This window comes from Chrysemys picta, chromosome 7 (genome assembly GCF_011386835.1).
Source record: "Chrysemys picta bellii isolate R12L10 chromosome 7, ASM1138683v2, whole genome shotgun sequence".
Taxonomy (NCBI): domain Eukaryota; kingdom Metazoa; phylum Chordata; order Testudines; family Emydidae; genus Chrysemys; species Chrysemys picta.
In genome coordinates, this window is record NC_088797.1 from 43,610,296 (window position 1) to 43,623,852 (window position 13,557).

A 13,557-nucleotide genomic window follows, 5' to 3' on the forward strand; every position below is an offset into this window, starting at 1 on the left:
AGTGGGACCAGTGCAGGGTTACAGAGCTCCCAACATTTAACCTGTAACTTGGGTTAGACTCTCCTCAGTTTAGCCCTTGGATTCTGCTCATTCTTCTGAATCCTCTTTATCCTGATACCCATGAGGGGGACAGAGGGTATGAAAAGTGGGGACCTTGGTATGCACAAGCTTCAAATCTCCCTTCTCCAGCAGACACAAGGCCCACCAGCAAAATCCCAGGTCTCTCTCTCTCTTTTTTCCCTTTGGGAGCAAGCCCTTTTTGGCTGTTATCTGCAGTGGGAATGGTCCCGCTATTGTGGGGAAATTTCCTGACTTCTGCACTACCCCGGTGAGGTGGGCAAGCGAAAGGATCTGAGTCCCCGCTCCCACTTCCTTTACCCAGAGGCCTCCCTGCCCTTGAGGGCTCCCCTTCCACTCTCCTGTCTGGCTGAGTCCTCGTAACCCCAACAAGGCTGGGCCCAGGATTCCTGGGGGGCTCGACCCCCAACCCTGCTGTGGTCACCTAGGACAGGGGCTAGGGTGTCCCCACTCCGGGGTACTCTCTTTACACTGGGCACCTCCCTGACCCACTGATTATTCCATACAATTTAAAGCAAATACAAGTTGTTTAATTAACAATTAATCTAAAGAAAAGAACAAGGAAAAATGGGAAAGGTTAAAGGAAAACACATCACCCTGCTCTGTGGCAGGGAACATCACAACCAGTGTCTCTGGAATGTCAGGGCAGGTCACAGTCTGCTTCTTGTAGGTCCCAGGCCTCCTTCTCAGGCCCAGGCCGTGCTGCAGAGACGCTGCGGGTTGGACACTTGCAATGGTGGTGGCCACACACCTCCGGGCTTTGAGTGGTGGGACCCTTCTTCCCAGCGTCAGCCCCCCGTAGGGTTAAGGTCCCCCTCCCGGTCTGGCCTGCAAGGGCCCTTGTCTGGGGGTGTCTTTCTGTGCTGGGCCCTTTGCCCAGGTTCCCCCTTGGCTGGCCCCACTTGCTCACCACACCTGGCTCTGCGGCTGCAGCTCTGCTCCCAGCACAGGATCTGCTCTCCCCGGGCTGCATCTCTGGCTCTGTGGCTGCAGCTCCACTCCCAGCACAGGATCTGCTCTCCCTGGGCTGCGTCTCTGGCTCTGTGGCTGCTGCTCCGCTCCCAGCACAGGATCTGCTCTCCCTGGGCTGCGTCTCTGGCTCTGGATCTGGCACGGTTCTGCCCTCCAGCTCAGCTTGGGCCCCTGCTTTCTCCTTAGCTCGGCCCCACTCAGTCTGACTCAGGCCATTCCAGTTCACACGGAGGACGGGACCCCCTCTGGCCTCCTGACTCCCTGATTAGCCTGCCCGCCCTGTCAATTAGGCTGATCTGGAGCATTGGCCTCTCCCCATGGTTCCTGGGGACTGTCAGTCTCAGGCTCCTGATTTGCCCTCGACCCTTCCCCTTTTAGTGCTGGGAGCTAGCCAACCAAAACACCCCCACTGAATGTTAGTAAGGGGGCAACAGTCCCCTTACATTCCCCCTTGCTAAAATACTGCCACATCCACAATATTCACACCGGTACATCCGGGCCCCATGGTAACAACATAACCCATGTCATTGTATATCAACAACCCATTAACAATTATCAAAAGAACATTTAACATATTTAACATTTCACATCTACTTCTTAATACCATACATAACAATATTCATTAAAACACTACATAGAACCAATAACATAATTATCTTTAAGTCTAACAGGAAGTACACCCTTGTTAGCCCTCTGGGACCTTCTTAAGACTGGTGGTTCGTTACCCATATTTTCTATTTCCCTATCCTCGGGTAATACTGGGTCAGTTTGAAGGAGCTGGCCATTCTCGTTAGGGTTTGGGTTTGCCCCACTCGGTCCCTCTCTATATTCGGTTTGTGGGACTAGAACCATTTCCCAATTGGTTTCAGCCTCCTCGGGGTGTACTGATCTACGCCTCCTATGGTCCCTGTCTGGACTAAGAGTGCAATGTTTCAACTGGTCCCTATGTACTACTCTCTCAGGACCTCCTCGTTCAGGCCGGATGGTGTAAACTGGTAGCTCAGGATTGTTGTGAGCGACTACAATGTGGGGATTTGACTCCCATTTGTCCTGTATTTTATTACGCCCCCGGTGTCTATGGTTACGAACTAGTACACGGTCACCAGGCCTGATGAGAGCCCCACTGGACTTGCGATCATAAGTCCTTTTCCTACTCCGGGCTGTGTCTTTAGTTGTATTGAGAGCAACGTCACAGGCTATCTTCAGCCTGTCATGGTGACCTTTGACCCAGTCATCCAAATTGGTCACCTCATCCTCCTCAGGGCCCTCTCTGTCCAGAATATCCAATGGCAACCTGGGATCCCTCCCAAACATGAGATAAAAAGGAGCGTAACCTGTCGACGAATGGACATGGCTGTTATAGGCCAACACCAGCTCAGGAAGATGTTCCTGCCAGGCTCGCTTCTTTTCTGGCGGGAGCGTTCTTAGCATGTCATGCATTGTCCGGTTAAATCTCTCGCACTGAGCATTTCCTTGCGGGTGATAGGGTGTTGTTCGGCTTTTGGCTATGCCATACAATTTACACAATTCAGATATCACCTCTGATTCAAAATTCCTCCCCTGATCCGAGTGTAACCGTGCCGGACAACCATAGTACACAAACCAGTGTTTTATGAGGGCTTCAGCCGTTGTCCGCGCTGTCTGGTTTCTAGTTGGAACTGCAACAGTGAATCGGGTGAACATGTCCGTGAGAACCAGTATGTTCTCATACCCCTCTGAAGATCTCTCTAGCCGTGTGTAATCCATCGCTAGGACCTCCATTGGGGCAGTCACATTAGTACAGGTCAAAGGGGCTCGGTTGGGAGGAAACACATCCTTGGCTAAGGCACACCGTTTGCACTGACGGATCCACACTTGCACGTCGCTACCCATCGTGGGCCAGTAATAGTTTCTCCTCATTACCTCCAGAGTGCTCCTGTCTCCAAAATGCCCCCCATGATCATGCCTGGCTTCATAAACTTGACGGCGGAGTGACACAGGCACCACTAACTGCCACACTTCTTCACCATCTCGGGGATGATATGTTACCCGGAACAGCACTCCACGATGTAATCTAAGTCGTTCCCACTGTCTGGCTAGCTTCTTAGACTGGGGGTATCTGGCCCCAAATCTCCGGTCTGGCCTCGTTTGGCTCATGACTGCCACTAAGACAGGTCCAACATCACCTTCTCGTTGCAGAGTTTGAATCTCCTCCCATGAGTACCCCGAGATTATTGCGCTCTCTCCTCTTACCAGGTTTTGTACTGCATCCTTTACCGTCACTTCGTCCTCGGGCTTTGGATTCTCTAGCCACAAACACGTACGCACAACATCTGCAGGAATGACTAGGAAGTCTTTCTCCAGATCCTCGCCCTCTTCTGACTCCTCCTCCAGAGGCAATCTAGACAGGGTGTCAGCATTGATGTTCTGCCTTCCAGGTTTATACTGTACTTCAAAAGTGAACTCAGCGAGTTGGGCCACCCAGCGGTGTTCAATTGCACCTAAGTTAGCCGTTGCCAGGTATCGGAGTGGATTGTGGTCTGAGATTACCGTGAATTTAGAGTACACTAAATAATCCTTAAATTTTTCAGTGATAGCCCACTTCAAGGCCAACAGTTCTAGTTTAAAAGCACTGTAGTTTTTGTCATTTCTTTCTGACCTCCTCAGCCCTCGGCTCGCATATGCGATCACACGCTCGGCCCCCTCTTGCTTCTGGCTGAGCACCGCACCTAGGCCGTGCAGGCTCCCGTCTGTTGTCACTATAAATGGCAGGCTAAAGTCAGGATATGCAAGCACAGGTGGTGACATCAGCCGATGTCTTAATTTGTCAAAAGCTGTCTGACAGGCATCATCCCACACAAAACATTGATCCCTTCCCTTCCTTTGGGCAGGCTGGCCCACTAGTCCATATAGTGGTGCAGCAATGTGTGCAAACTTTGGAACAAATCGTCTGTAATAGCTCATGAAACCTAGAGCCTGCCGCACTTGCTTGGCATTCTTGGGGACCGGCCAATTTTCCAGCGCCCTGGTCTTCTCTTCATCTACCTGGATTCCATCCTTTGAAATCACATGGCCCAAGAATTTGACTTTTTCACGTAGGAGGCAGCACTTACTTGGCTTCAGCTTCAATCCATGTTCCTTCAATCGTGTGAAAACCAAGTCCAATTTTTCCATATGACTCTCAAAATCCTTGGAAAACACAATAACATCGTCCAGGTATATCAGCAAAGTGTCTAAGATATAGTCTCCTAACACCCCCTCCATTAGTCTCTGGAACGTAGCAGGTGCATTACACAAGCCGAATGGCATACGTGTCCATTCAAACAGCCCAAACGGAGTCGTCACTGCTGTCTTTTCCCGGTCTCGTTCTTCCACTGCAACCTGGAAATAACCAGAAGTTAAATCGAGGGTTGAAAACACTCTTGCACTTCCTAATGCATCCAGTGACTCTTCCACCCGGGGTAGCGGGTAGGCATCCTTGTGCGTTACCTCATTCAGTTTCCTGTAGTCACAGCAAAATCGCACCCCACCATCTTTTTTTATTACAATCACTGCGGGTGATGCCCACGGACTGTGGCTTTCTTTAAGGACACCTTGAGTCACTAGGTCCAGAATGTGTTTTTTTACCTCCTGGAACACTCGTGGTGAGATCCGCCGGTGTCTCTGTTTTATCGGGACAGCATCTCCAGTGGCTATTTGGTGTGTCACTGTGGTGGTGTAACCAAAGTCCTGCTCATCCCTGGAAAAGACCTCTTGATGTTTCTCCAGTAGCGCCCGCAAACGGCCAACCTGTGTAGGGGTTAGCTGTTGGAGGTCCACTTGGACTGGAATGGGTAGCTCTCCATCAGGTGCCGCTTGCGATGTGGTAACCTGTGTGCCTTTTTTTACTTCTATCACCCGCAGCTCATCCCCATTTTCTTCCAAGGCCACCCCCAATGGGGGCACCACTCCTTCAGGACGGTGTACCTCTGCCACTCTGGTTCGGGGGTACAATTTTATGGCCTTCTTACTTGAGTTTAACAGCCTGACTGGCACTTTTCCTTTGCTGGCATTAGCAAGTACATTTGCAACCAGGAGCCCATTAGGGAGACTGGCCCCAGGTGTTGGCTCGACAAGCACTCTGTATCCGTCAAAGTCGCTTGGCACCCGGCAGCGCCCATCAATAATCTTCTCACTCCAGGGAGGTATAACCACCTTCTGTCTCCCTGCCACCTTAACATAGCCAATTTGTCCCGTTGGACCCGGGAAACGTCCATGTCTCTCCACTTGGGCTAGTACCCGCTTCAGTGTAGCGTCCTTCCTAGGCTGCCCGTGACGGTTCATCTCCAGGGTTCCTTCTCCTACCAACAGTAATTCTTTCAGCTCTCTTATAATATTCATCCCGAGAATTCCCGGTACTCTGTTCTCCATTAAAGTCTTTCCTGAAGCTGTGTCCTTTAGGATAAAAATGCATTTCCCAGGGATTGTTCGACCCATGTACCCTACATCAGCTTCAAGACACCCCACCACAGGGATGGCAAGTCCATTAGCTGCCGTTAGCTGTACAAATCGGGTATTATGCATGGTCAGATCTCTCTCTTTTAAGTAGTTTCGGAAATATGATTCAGAAATAGTGGTGACTTCTGAGCCAGTGTCTATCAAACAGCGGGTTCTCACCCCTGCTATGGTTATATCCACTGTCAAGCAGTCCCCGAAAGCTCGGCCACAGAAGTCGTTGAATACACTAACATCATCAGGGTCCTTTTCCTTGCTGCTGACACACTGCCCTTTTCCTAGGGACAGCCGTAGAAACCCTTCAGTCCCCACTTGGCCTTCTGATGGTTGGCTGCTTGCTCCCGGTGCCTTTTGAATTTCAGGCGCCTGGGACTCCAGTCTCCTTCTCAGTGTACAATCTCGGCTAGTATGTCCTGGCCTTTCGCAAGTATAACAAATGTATCTTCCCAGCTCGTCCTTCAGTGGAGATCTTCGGGATCCTGGGGCCCTTGGATATCTTGGCATATTAGTGGGAGGTTTTCCTTTCATCACCTCAGTCATCACTTTCAGCATCTCCCCCTGCTGGACCGCCAGTTTTTGGACAGCTTCACTCAAGCTTTCCAATGTTAGCTGTGTTTGGGGCAGGGCCTTTTCCCCAGCAGCTGCATTCACAAGGCCGCCACTTCGTGTACGGGGGTTAGTCTTTGCTGTCTCTGCCACAGGAACTTCCTCTTCTTCTGACCACATAATAGCAGCCTGCATGAGTTCATGGAACTTCTTACTGGGCTCTTCCTTAAACCTCCTTTTCATTTCACGGCGGAGGGAATCATCCTGGAGCCCCAGCACTAACTGCTCTTTCAGAACCGTATCTGGGTCTGGAACTCGCTGAGGGTCTCGCCGCTCCACTCTGCTCATTTTCTCCTGGAGGTCATATGCATATGCCCGGATAGTTTCACCGGGCTCCTGCTTTCTCTCAAAGAACTCCTTTAGTCGGGTTCCAATAGGTACCTTGTCCCCATACACTTCTAGGAGGAGTTCAAATATCTTTTCCACATTTTTTTTGTCTGCCACTGCCATGAACTTTACTGTGGCCTTGGCCTGGCCCTTGAGGTGCTCCTCTATGAAGTCCACATGATCTTCTTCAGGTACTCTTAGCACACGCAGAGCCGCCTTCACAGACTTGACCCACTCCTCTACTGTAATGTCTCCTGGTCTAGTCGGGAAGCCACCAAACTCCGTGACCTTCCGCTCCCGTGGGACATAAATAGTAGGGGGTTTCTTAGCTTCTGCTGTCTGTTGCTCTATTACTGCCTTGGCCAGCGATAAGGCTTCTCTCTGTTCAGTTCTAGCTTGCTGTAATGCCTCCGCTTGGTCTGATAATCTGCGCTGAAGTTCAGCAAACTGGGTTCGTAGTTCTTCAATTCCAGCCATGGTAGGGTGCTCAACTAGGCCCGGACCATGCTACTAGAACTTAACCAGAAAACCAATGGGATGGACCCTGTGGATAGGATCCTGTTCGTGACGCCAATTATGTAAGCGGGGGAATGGTCCCGCTATTGTGGGGAAATTTCCTGACTTCTGCACTACCCCGGTGAGGTGGGCAAGCGAAAGGATCTGAGTCCCCGCTCCCACTTCCTTTACCCAGAGGCCTCCCTGCCCTTGAGGGCTCCCCTTCCACTCTCCTGTCTGGCTGAGTCCTCGTAACCCCAACAAGGCTGGGCCCAGGATTCCTGGGGGGCTCGACCCCCAACCCTGCTGTGGTCACCTAGGACAGGGGCTAGGGTGTCCCCACTCCGGGGTACTCTCTTTACACTGGGCACCTCCCTGACCCACTGATTATTCCATACAATTTAAAGCAAATACAAGTTGTTTAATTAACAATTAATCTAAAGAAAAGAACAAGGAAAAATGGGAAAGGTTAAAGGAAAACACATCACCCTGCTCTGTGGCAGGGAACATCACAACCAGTGTCTCTGGAATGTCAGGGCAGGTCACAGTCTGCTTCTTGTAGGTCCCAGGCCTCCTTCTCAGGCCCAGGCCATGCTGCAGAGACGCTGCGGGTTGGACACTTGCAATGGTGGTGGCCACACACCTCCGGGCTTTGAGTGGTGGGACCCTTCTTCCCAGCGTCAGCCCCCCGTAGGGTTAAGGTCCCCCTCCCGGTCTGGCCTGCAAGGGCCCTTGTCTGGGGGTGTCTTTCTGTGCTGGGCCCTTTGCCCAGGTTCCCCCTTGGCTGGCCCCACTTGCTCACCACACCTGGCTCTGCGGCTGCAGCTCTGCTCCCAGCACAGGATCTGCTCTCCCCGGGCTGCGTCTCTGGCTCTGTGGCTGCAGCTTCACTCCCAGCACAGGATCTGCTCTCCCTGGGCTGCGTCTCTGGCTCTGTGGCTGCTGCTCCGCTCCCAGCACAGGATCTGCTCTCCCTGGGCTGCGTCTCTGGCTCTGGATCTGGCACGGTTCTGCCCTCCAGCTCAGCTTGGGCCCCTGCTCTCTCCTTAGCTCGGCCCCACTCAGTCTGACTCAGGCCATTCCAGTTCACACGGAGGACGGGACCCCCTCTGGCCTCCTGACTCCCTGATTAGCCTGCCCGCCCTGTCAATCAGGCTGATCTGGAGCATTGGCCTCTCCCCATGGTTCCTGGGGACTGTCAGTCTCAGGCTCCTGATTTGCCCTCGACCCTTCCCCTTTTAGTGCTGGGAGCTAGCCAACCAAAACACCCCCACTGAATGTTAGTAAGGGGGCAACAGTCCCCTTACACTAGGAATGCCAGCAATTAGATTGCGCTCATCCTCCACTGCCCGGTACCTGTTTTCTGCCTGATCCAATCCCCAGTTGCCATCGTACATGGGAATGGGAAATACATTTACGGACTTACCCGCGTTCCTTCCCCTGCATCGAGCTTGCCTGTGCTCCACTGCCGGGCTGACTGGACTGTGGTGGAGTCTCAAATTGGTCCTGGCTCACGGCATAGCTAGAAAGTTGCATGTGTCCCCCCCACCTCCTCATCCTCACTGTTCACACTGGGAATCTGTGTCTCAGAGGTATCCACAGTGGTATGGTGGTGGAGTCTCTGCCAAGTATGGCATGCAGCTCTTTGTAAAAGCGTAAGGTCTTAAACTTTGCACCAGATTGACTGTTGGCCTCCCTGGCCTTTTGATATGCATGCCGCAATTTCTTTGCTTGTACACAGCACTGCTGCTGATCCCTCTCGTACTCTCTTGTATCCCCTGTCCACATTTCTACATCTGGTCCACGGCTGTGCCTGCACAGCCTCTTCTTCCCACAGCCCAGGAGATCCAGTATCTCCTGTCAACTCCAGAATGGAGCATGCCTGGAGGGTGTAGCAAACATGGTCAGCTGGGCAGTTGCACACAACAATGGAGAGCTGCTAGGTGTGTTGCCAAGCTGGACAATCAGGAAAAGGCATTTCAAAAATTCACAGGGTTTTAAAGGCAGAGAATAGGGAGCTCCCAGTCTCCGTGACCCCTGGGCAATGGAGTTCATAATTGTAACCAGAGCAGTTAGTATAGGGCATTATAGGACAGCTGATGGAGGATATAGGATCAACATAGGTAAGGCAGTATCTACACTTGCACTATATTGACCTCAGTAGGATCGACTGTAGTTCAACGTGCTGGGTGAGGTGGTATTACTGTGTTGCCATAATGGGGTGCTTATATTGGTGTGAAACAAATTTAACTATAGACACCTGGACAGCTAGGTCAACGCAAGGCACCTTACATCGACCTAACATATGGACCAAGCCTTATTTTCTACTTACAATAGGCATATATTTTCTAGTAATACTTTAACAAGGAAGGACAAACCAGCAAATCTTAGTAGTAGTTTTTTCAAAACTACTTTAGCCCAATTCACGCTTGCTCTACCGATGCATAAGGTAGTCTAATGTAAGTCACCTAACATCACTTCTGAATTTGGCCCTAACTGTGCATATGCAATGTGTACTATTTTACACTTATACACACATATTTTACATTTTTCCGGTTTCTATTATAACCCCTTATTTTCCACTTGTTTGAGTTTTTAATATTTAGATCTTTTGGGATGAAAGTTTCTATATTTGGTGTCTGCCTGAAGTAGAAATCTGATTATTTTGAACAAAATCTTCAGCCATTTTTCTGTGTTAGAAAATATTCTAGCTATATTTTTTAGAAATGGCTCCAGCAGAAGTCACTAAATTTCAAAACCTGAAAGCTGTCCTCATTGAGGCGTTATCAGTGTTGGAGACTTAGGCCCTGATCCTGCAAAAAATTATACATGTGCTTAGCTTTACTGTGTTATTGGTCCCTTTTGAAGTCCACAGGACTACTTGCATTGTTTAAAGGATGTGCATGAAGTCTTTGGACTATTGTGACCTTCATTTTTTGTTTCCCAACTTTGCATTGTTTCAATTGTGTGACTTCAGCATTACTTAAAGGAATTTTTATTAAATATAAATCCTTCATTGCAGTCCCATGTAAGTATTAGTGCCTGTATCTTGTGTAACAGGAGTTTTGGATGTTGAAGAAATACAAGACTGGATCCATTGTGTACACGAAGTGTACTATAATTGTCTCATGCAAGTATTTCTCAGCATACATTCAACATAGTAAATAGATGTGAGAAACAATATTTGAAAAGCTCTCTTTTGCTTGAACTTGATTTATAAAGGAAAATTCTGCTAATTCCAGTGGGATACGACTAGTGACTTCTAATTCAATTGCTTGTGCGTAAAGATGCAAGATGGGATCATAGGATGAAAAAGGGTACTCATGCCTCAGCTGAATCAGACAAAATACAGTGCTTAAGCTGTTGACTAATACATGACATGACTGCTGCCAAGATTATGCTGCTCATTTATAAAGGTTGGGGATGACTCAAAGGCAGCACATGTTTCACATTAGTGCCCAGAGGCAATTACTGTTTACATCATGACAATGTCAATTATCACCTACAGCACTTCTGCAAGGAATAAAATGGTACTGACAAAGATATAATTATTTGGCCATTTGCTTCTTTACTACTTCAAATGTCAGTGTCTGAGTTGTTTCTCTAGTGATGTTTATATGGCCATATTTTCTCTCAGCTAAAATGGTATGAAAGCTACAGTCTCTTCCCACTTGAATATTGGGGAAATATGTTGTTTAAAGCAAAACCTCATCCTGTGTGATCTTTGATACTGAGTTAGATTTGGGGGGAGTTTCATGGTCTGAAATTGTTTAGCTTCCATACTGTTACATTTTTATTTTAAATGTACATGTTAACATGGCTTAGCCAGCCCTAACAGTTGTGCTAAAGAGTCAAGGACTTTGGAAGTGAATATTAGAGCCATTGCTGAAAACCAGTCATTAGTGATGCCATTTGGATGGAATAGAAAAATAGTAATATAAAATTTCAGTGTCACTCATTACTGTGTCAGCATAGAGAGGCACTAAGTAGTGGAAGAACTAAGTTGTTATCCTGGATGTAGCAGGTGGTCTCCAAGACAACATGAGTTTCAAGTGCTACATAAGAAAGCTGTAAATGTGCTCACAGTTCCTACTATGGACTTCCAGCCATGTCAGCTTCTGTGACTATTAATATTATGTGCAATTATGTACATTCTAAACTCAGCCTTTTCATTAGCTCAGTTCCTAAGCATCATCACACACACACCCCCACTAGAACTGCTGCTAATTGGTGCTATTCTTGACATTGCTGGCAGAGGTATTGAGGAGCCAGTGGGCAGGGAGTCCAATTTTTTCTCACTCCCAGAAGTGGATCTCTAGATTGGAGTTGTGGCACATTGTCATGGTGTGATGATGATGTAAAAAGTTACACTCCATTTGCTGGTTATTCTATGTATAGAGAATTTTGTTTTCCAGGGATGTTAGTCTGGTACCTCTTACAATAAGTAAATTTTGAACAAAGGTGGTAGCTTTACTTTCCTGATTCCTGATTCAGGAATCATATTAGTGATTCATTTAATGTAGAACCTGGAAGGGGAATAAGCTTAATAATAACAACGTGTTTCTCCACCCTCATTGGATCTTTCTGCCCGCAGACAGAATCCATCTAGCTTCCAGGTTGAGCTGGTCAAAAATTTTCTGATGGAATGTTTTCCACCCAAAAATGGCAGTTAATTGAAACAGAAACTTTCCAAGGGAACATGTTTCAACAATATTTCATCGATCGACAATTGAATATTAAATTGGTCCAATAAAAGATATCACCTCACCCACTTTGTCTCTAATATCCTGGGACCAACATGGAGACAATAACACTGCATAAAAATTAATATGGGGTTTAACAAGGTTGAAAAATCAATTTTGGTGGTTTTGGAATGGAAATCTTTAGTAAAAGGCGAAAGATTTATACGATCTGAAGAGAAACCAGATTTCAATACTTTCAATACCCAATACTTCTGTTAGTCTCAAAGGTGCCACAGGACCCTCTGTTGCTTTTTACAGATTCAGACTAACACGGCTACCCCTCTGATACAGATTTCAATCTTCATTTTTATTAAAAAAAAAGTCAAAATTGAAACAAAGCACTTCTACAGACAGTTTTTTTGAAAACATTGTTCAGTGGTAAATTTCAAATGTTTGTTTTTATTCCAATTTGGAATTAAATAAATCTTGACATTGTGGAATATTCTGCAAAACAGAAATTCCAGTTCTTGCACAGCTCAATTTCCAGGATGTTTTTTTCAGGGGTGTCTTGCAGTTTCCCTGGTCTTTTGCACAATGGAAAATTATTTTGCTCAGTCAGATCCTTTCCCTTCTTTGCAGCCATATTCCCAAAGAAAAGGGAGAGTAAAGCAAATAATGGGGGATGGAGAGACTAAGTTTAAAAATCTCACTACTTAAGAGATATTCCAACTCTTCAAACTGGAAAACTTTTGTAGACTTGAAGTGAGAACTCCTACCTGTTTTAACTGCCAATGATGAAGTTACGCGTGCTGCTTGCTGGAACACACAAAGCAATTTTGAATATATATTCTATGCTTTATAGTATAAAATGTTGAATTTCTTTGACAGCTTCATATGAATTTTACATGCATTTCTGCACCAACAAAAAGCAATGTCAATCAAATGGAGTGATTATGCAACAAAATATTGCTTATTGACAGTGGTCCTTAAAGTTGCAAGATATGTTTTTATCTCCCCCCATAATAAGGGCTGAAAACCTAATTATTACATGCATAATAGTCTGAGCTGAGTCATTCCTACAGCTGTTTCTCTTTCTGAATGTAGATAATTGGTAAGAGTAGCAATCATAGCTCTTGTTAAAATGGAAAATACCAAATTGCTGTGAGAATCACCATGAAATAAATTTGAGTTGGGCCTTTCTAAAAAACACATTCTAAGTAAGCTAATCTGTTTGCTGCAAAGCTAGTATAACAGCCACTCCCGTCCACAGTAGCAGAAGAATCAGACTTCAATAGCTCCAGAAATGAACCAGCAAGGACTGCAACTTGACCTTTAGCCATTAGGACATACAAAAAGATTTGATCTATCCCAGATCACTGAATGTAGATGGAATTCCACTATTACTTTGTTTTACTCTGCTCTATTTATCTACATTGGGTAACTTTTGCAAAATTGATTTATAAGAAAGTTAATGTTTAAGGATAATTGTTGCTGGCACAAAAAATTAAACACTTATTTGATAACAATTTGATATAATTTGTATTATAAGGTTTTACAGGACAAAGAAAGTAGTCCAGATACAGAGCATGTGTTTGTTCTCTGTATTTTTTTAAAAAGAACAAATTGACCAGTTTCATCCAGTTTTTAGTGGGTTGGCCAGAGCCCAGAAATTAGATGGAAGAAAAGCTTGTTGAGTTAATTTAAATAATGCAGGAACACATGGTATAACCTGTTCTTCAAAACAGTGCCAGACATTAATTAGTGGAGTTGACAGTTTAAGGATATAGCCTTGTTGGAAAGCCTGATTATTAATACATAAAGAAGGGGAGAAGAATATGATCAGTTCTAATTGCTACCCTTTGACTGTTTTAAAGATTGTGAGGAGAGATCCCTGTTTACAGGGAGCTCCAAGATCTTAAGAAAT

At 46.7% G+C, this 13,557-nt stretch overlaps 1 protein-coding gene and 1 non-coding gene across 2 annotated transcripts; both read right to left on the reverse strand.

Annotated features, from left to right (window-relative positions):
• Nucleotides 1-1,322: 1,322 nt before the first annotated feature.
• Nucleotides 1,323-8,260, reverse strand: LOC135972634 (uncharacterized). Its single transcript, XM_065551288.1, has one exon. It carries the CDS (start codon nucleotides 6,931-6,933, stop codon nucleotides 1,681-1,683), a length of 5,253 nt encoding a protein of 1,750 aa, XP_065407360.1. The 5' UTR covers nucleotides 6,934-8,260; the 3' UTR covers nucleotides 1,323-1,680.
• A 3,504-nt stretch (nucleotides 8,261-11,764) lies between these two features.
• Nucleotides 11,765-11,882, reverse strand: LOC112058742 (U5 spliceosomal RNA). Its single transcript, XR_002887901.1, has one exon. It is a non-coding gene; the product is annotated as a U5 spliceosomal RNA (small nuclear RNA).
• Nucleotides 11,883-13,557: the final 1,675 nt, after the last annotated feature.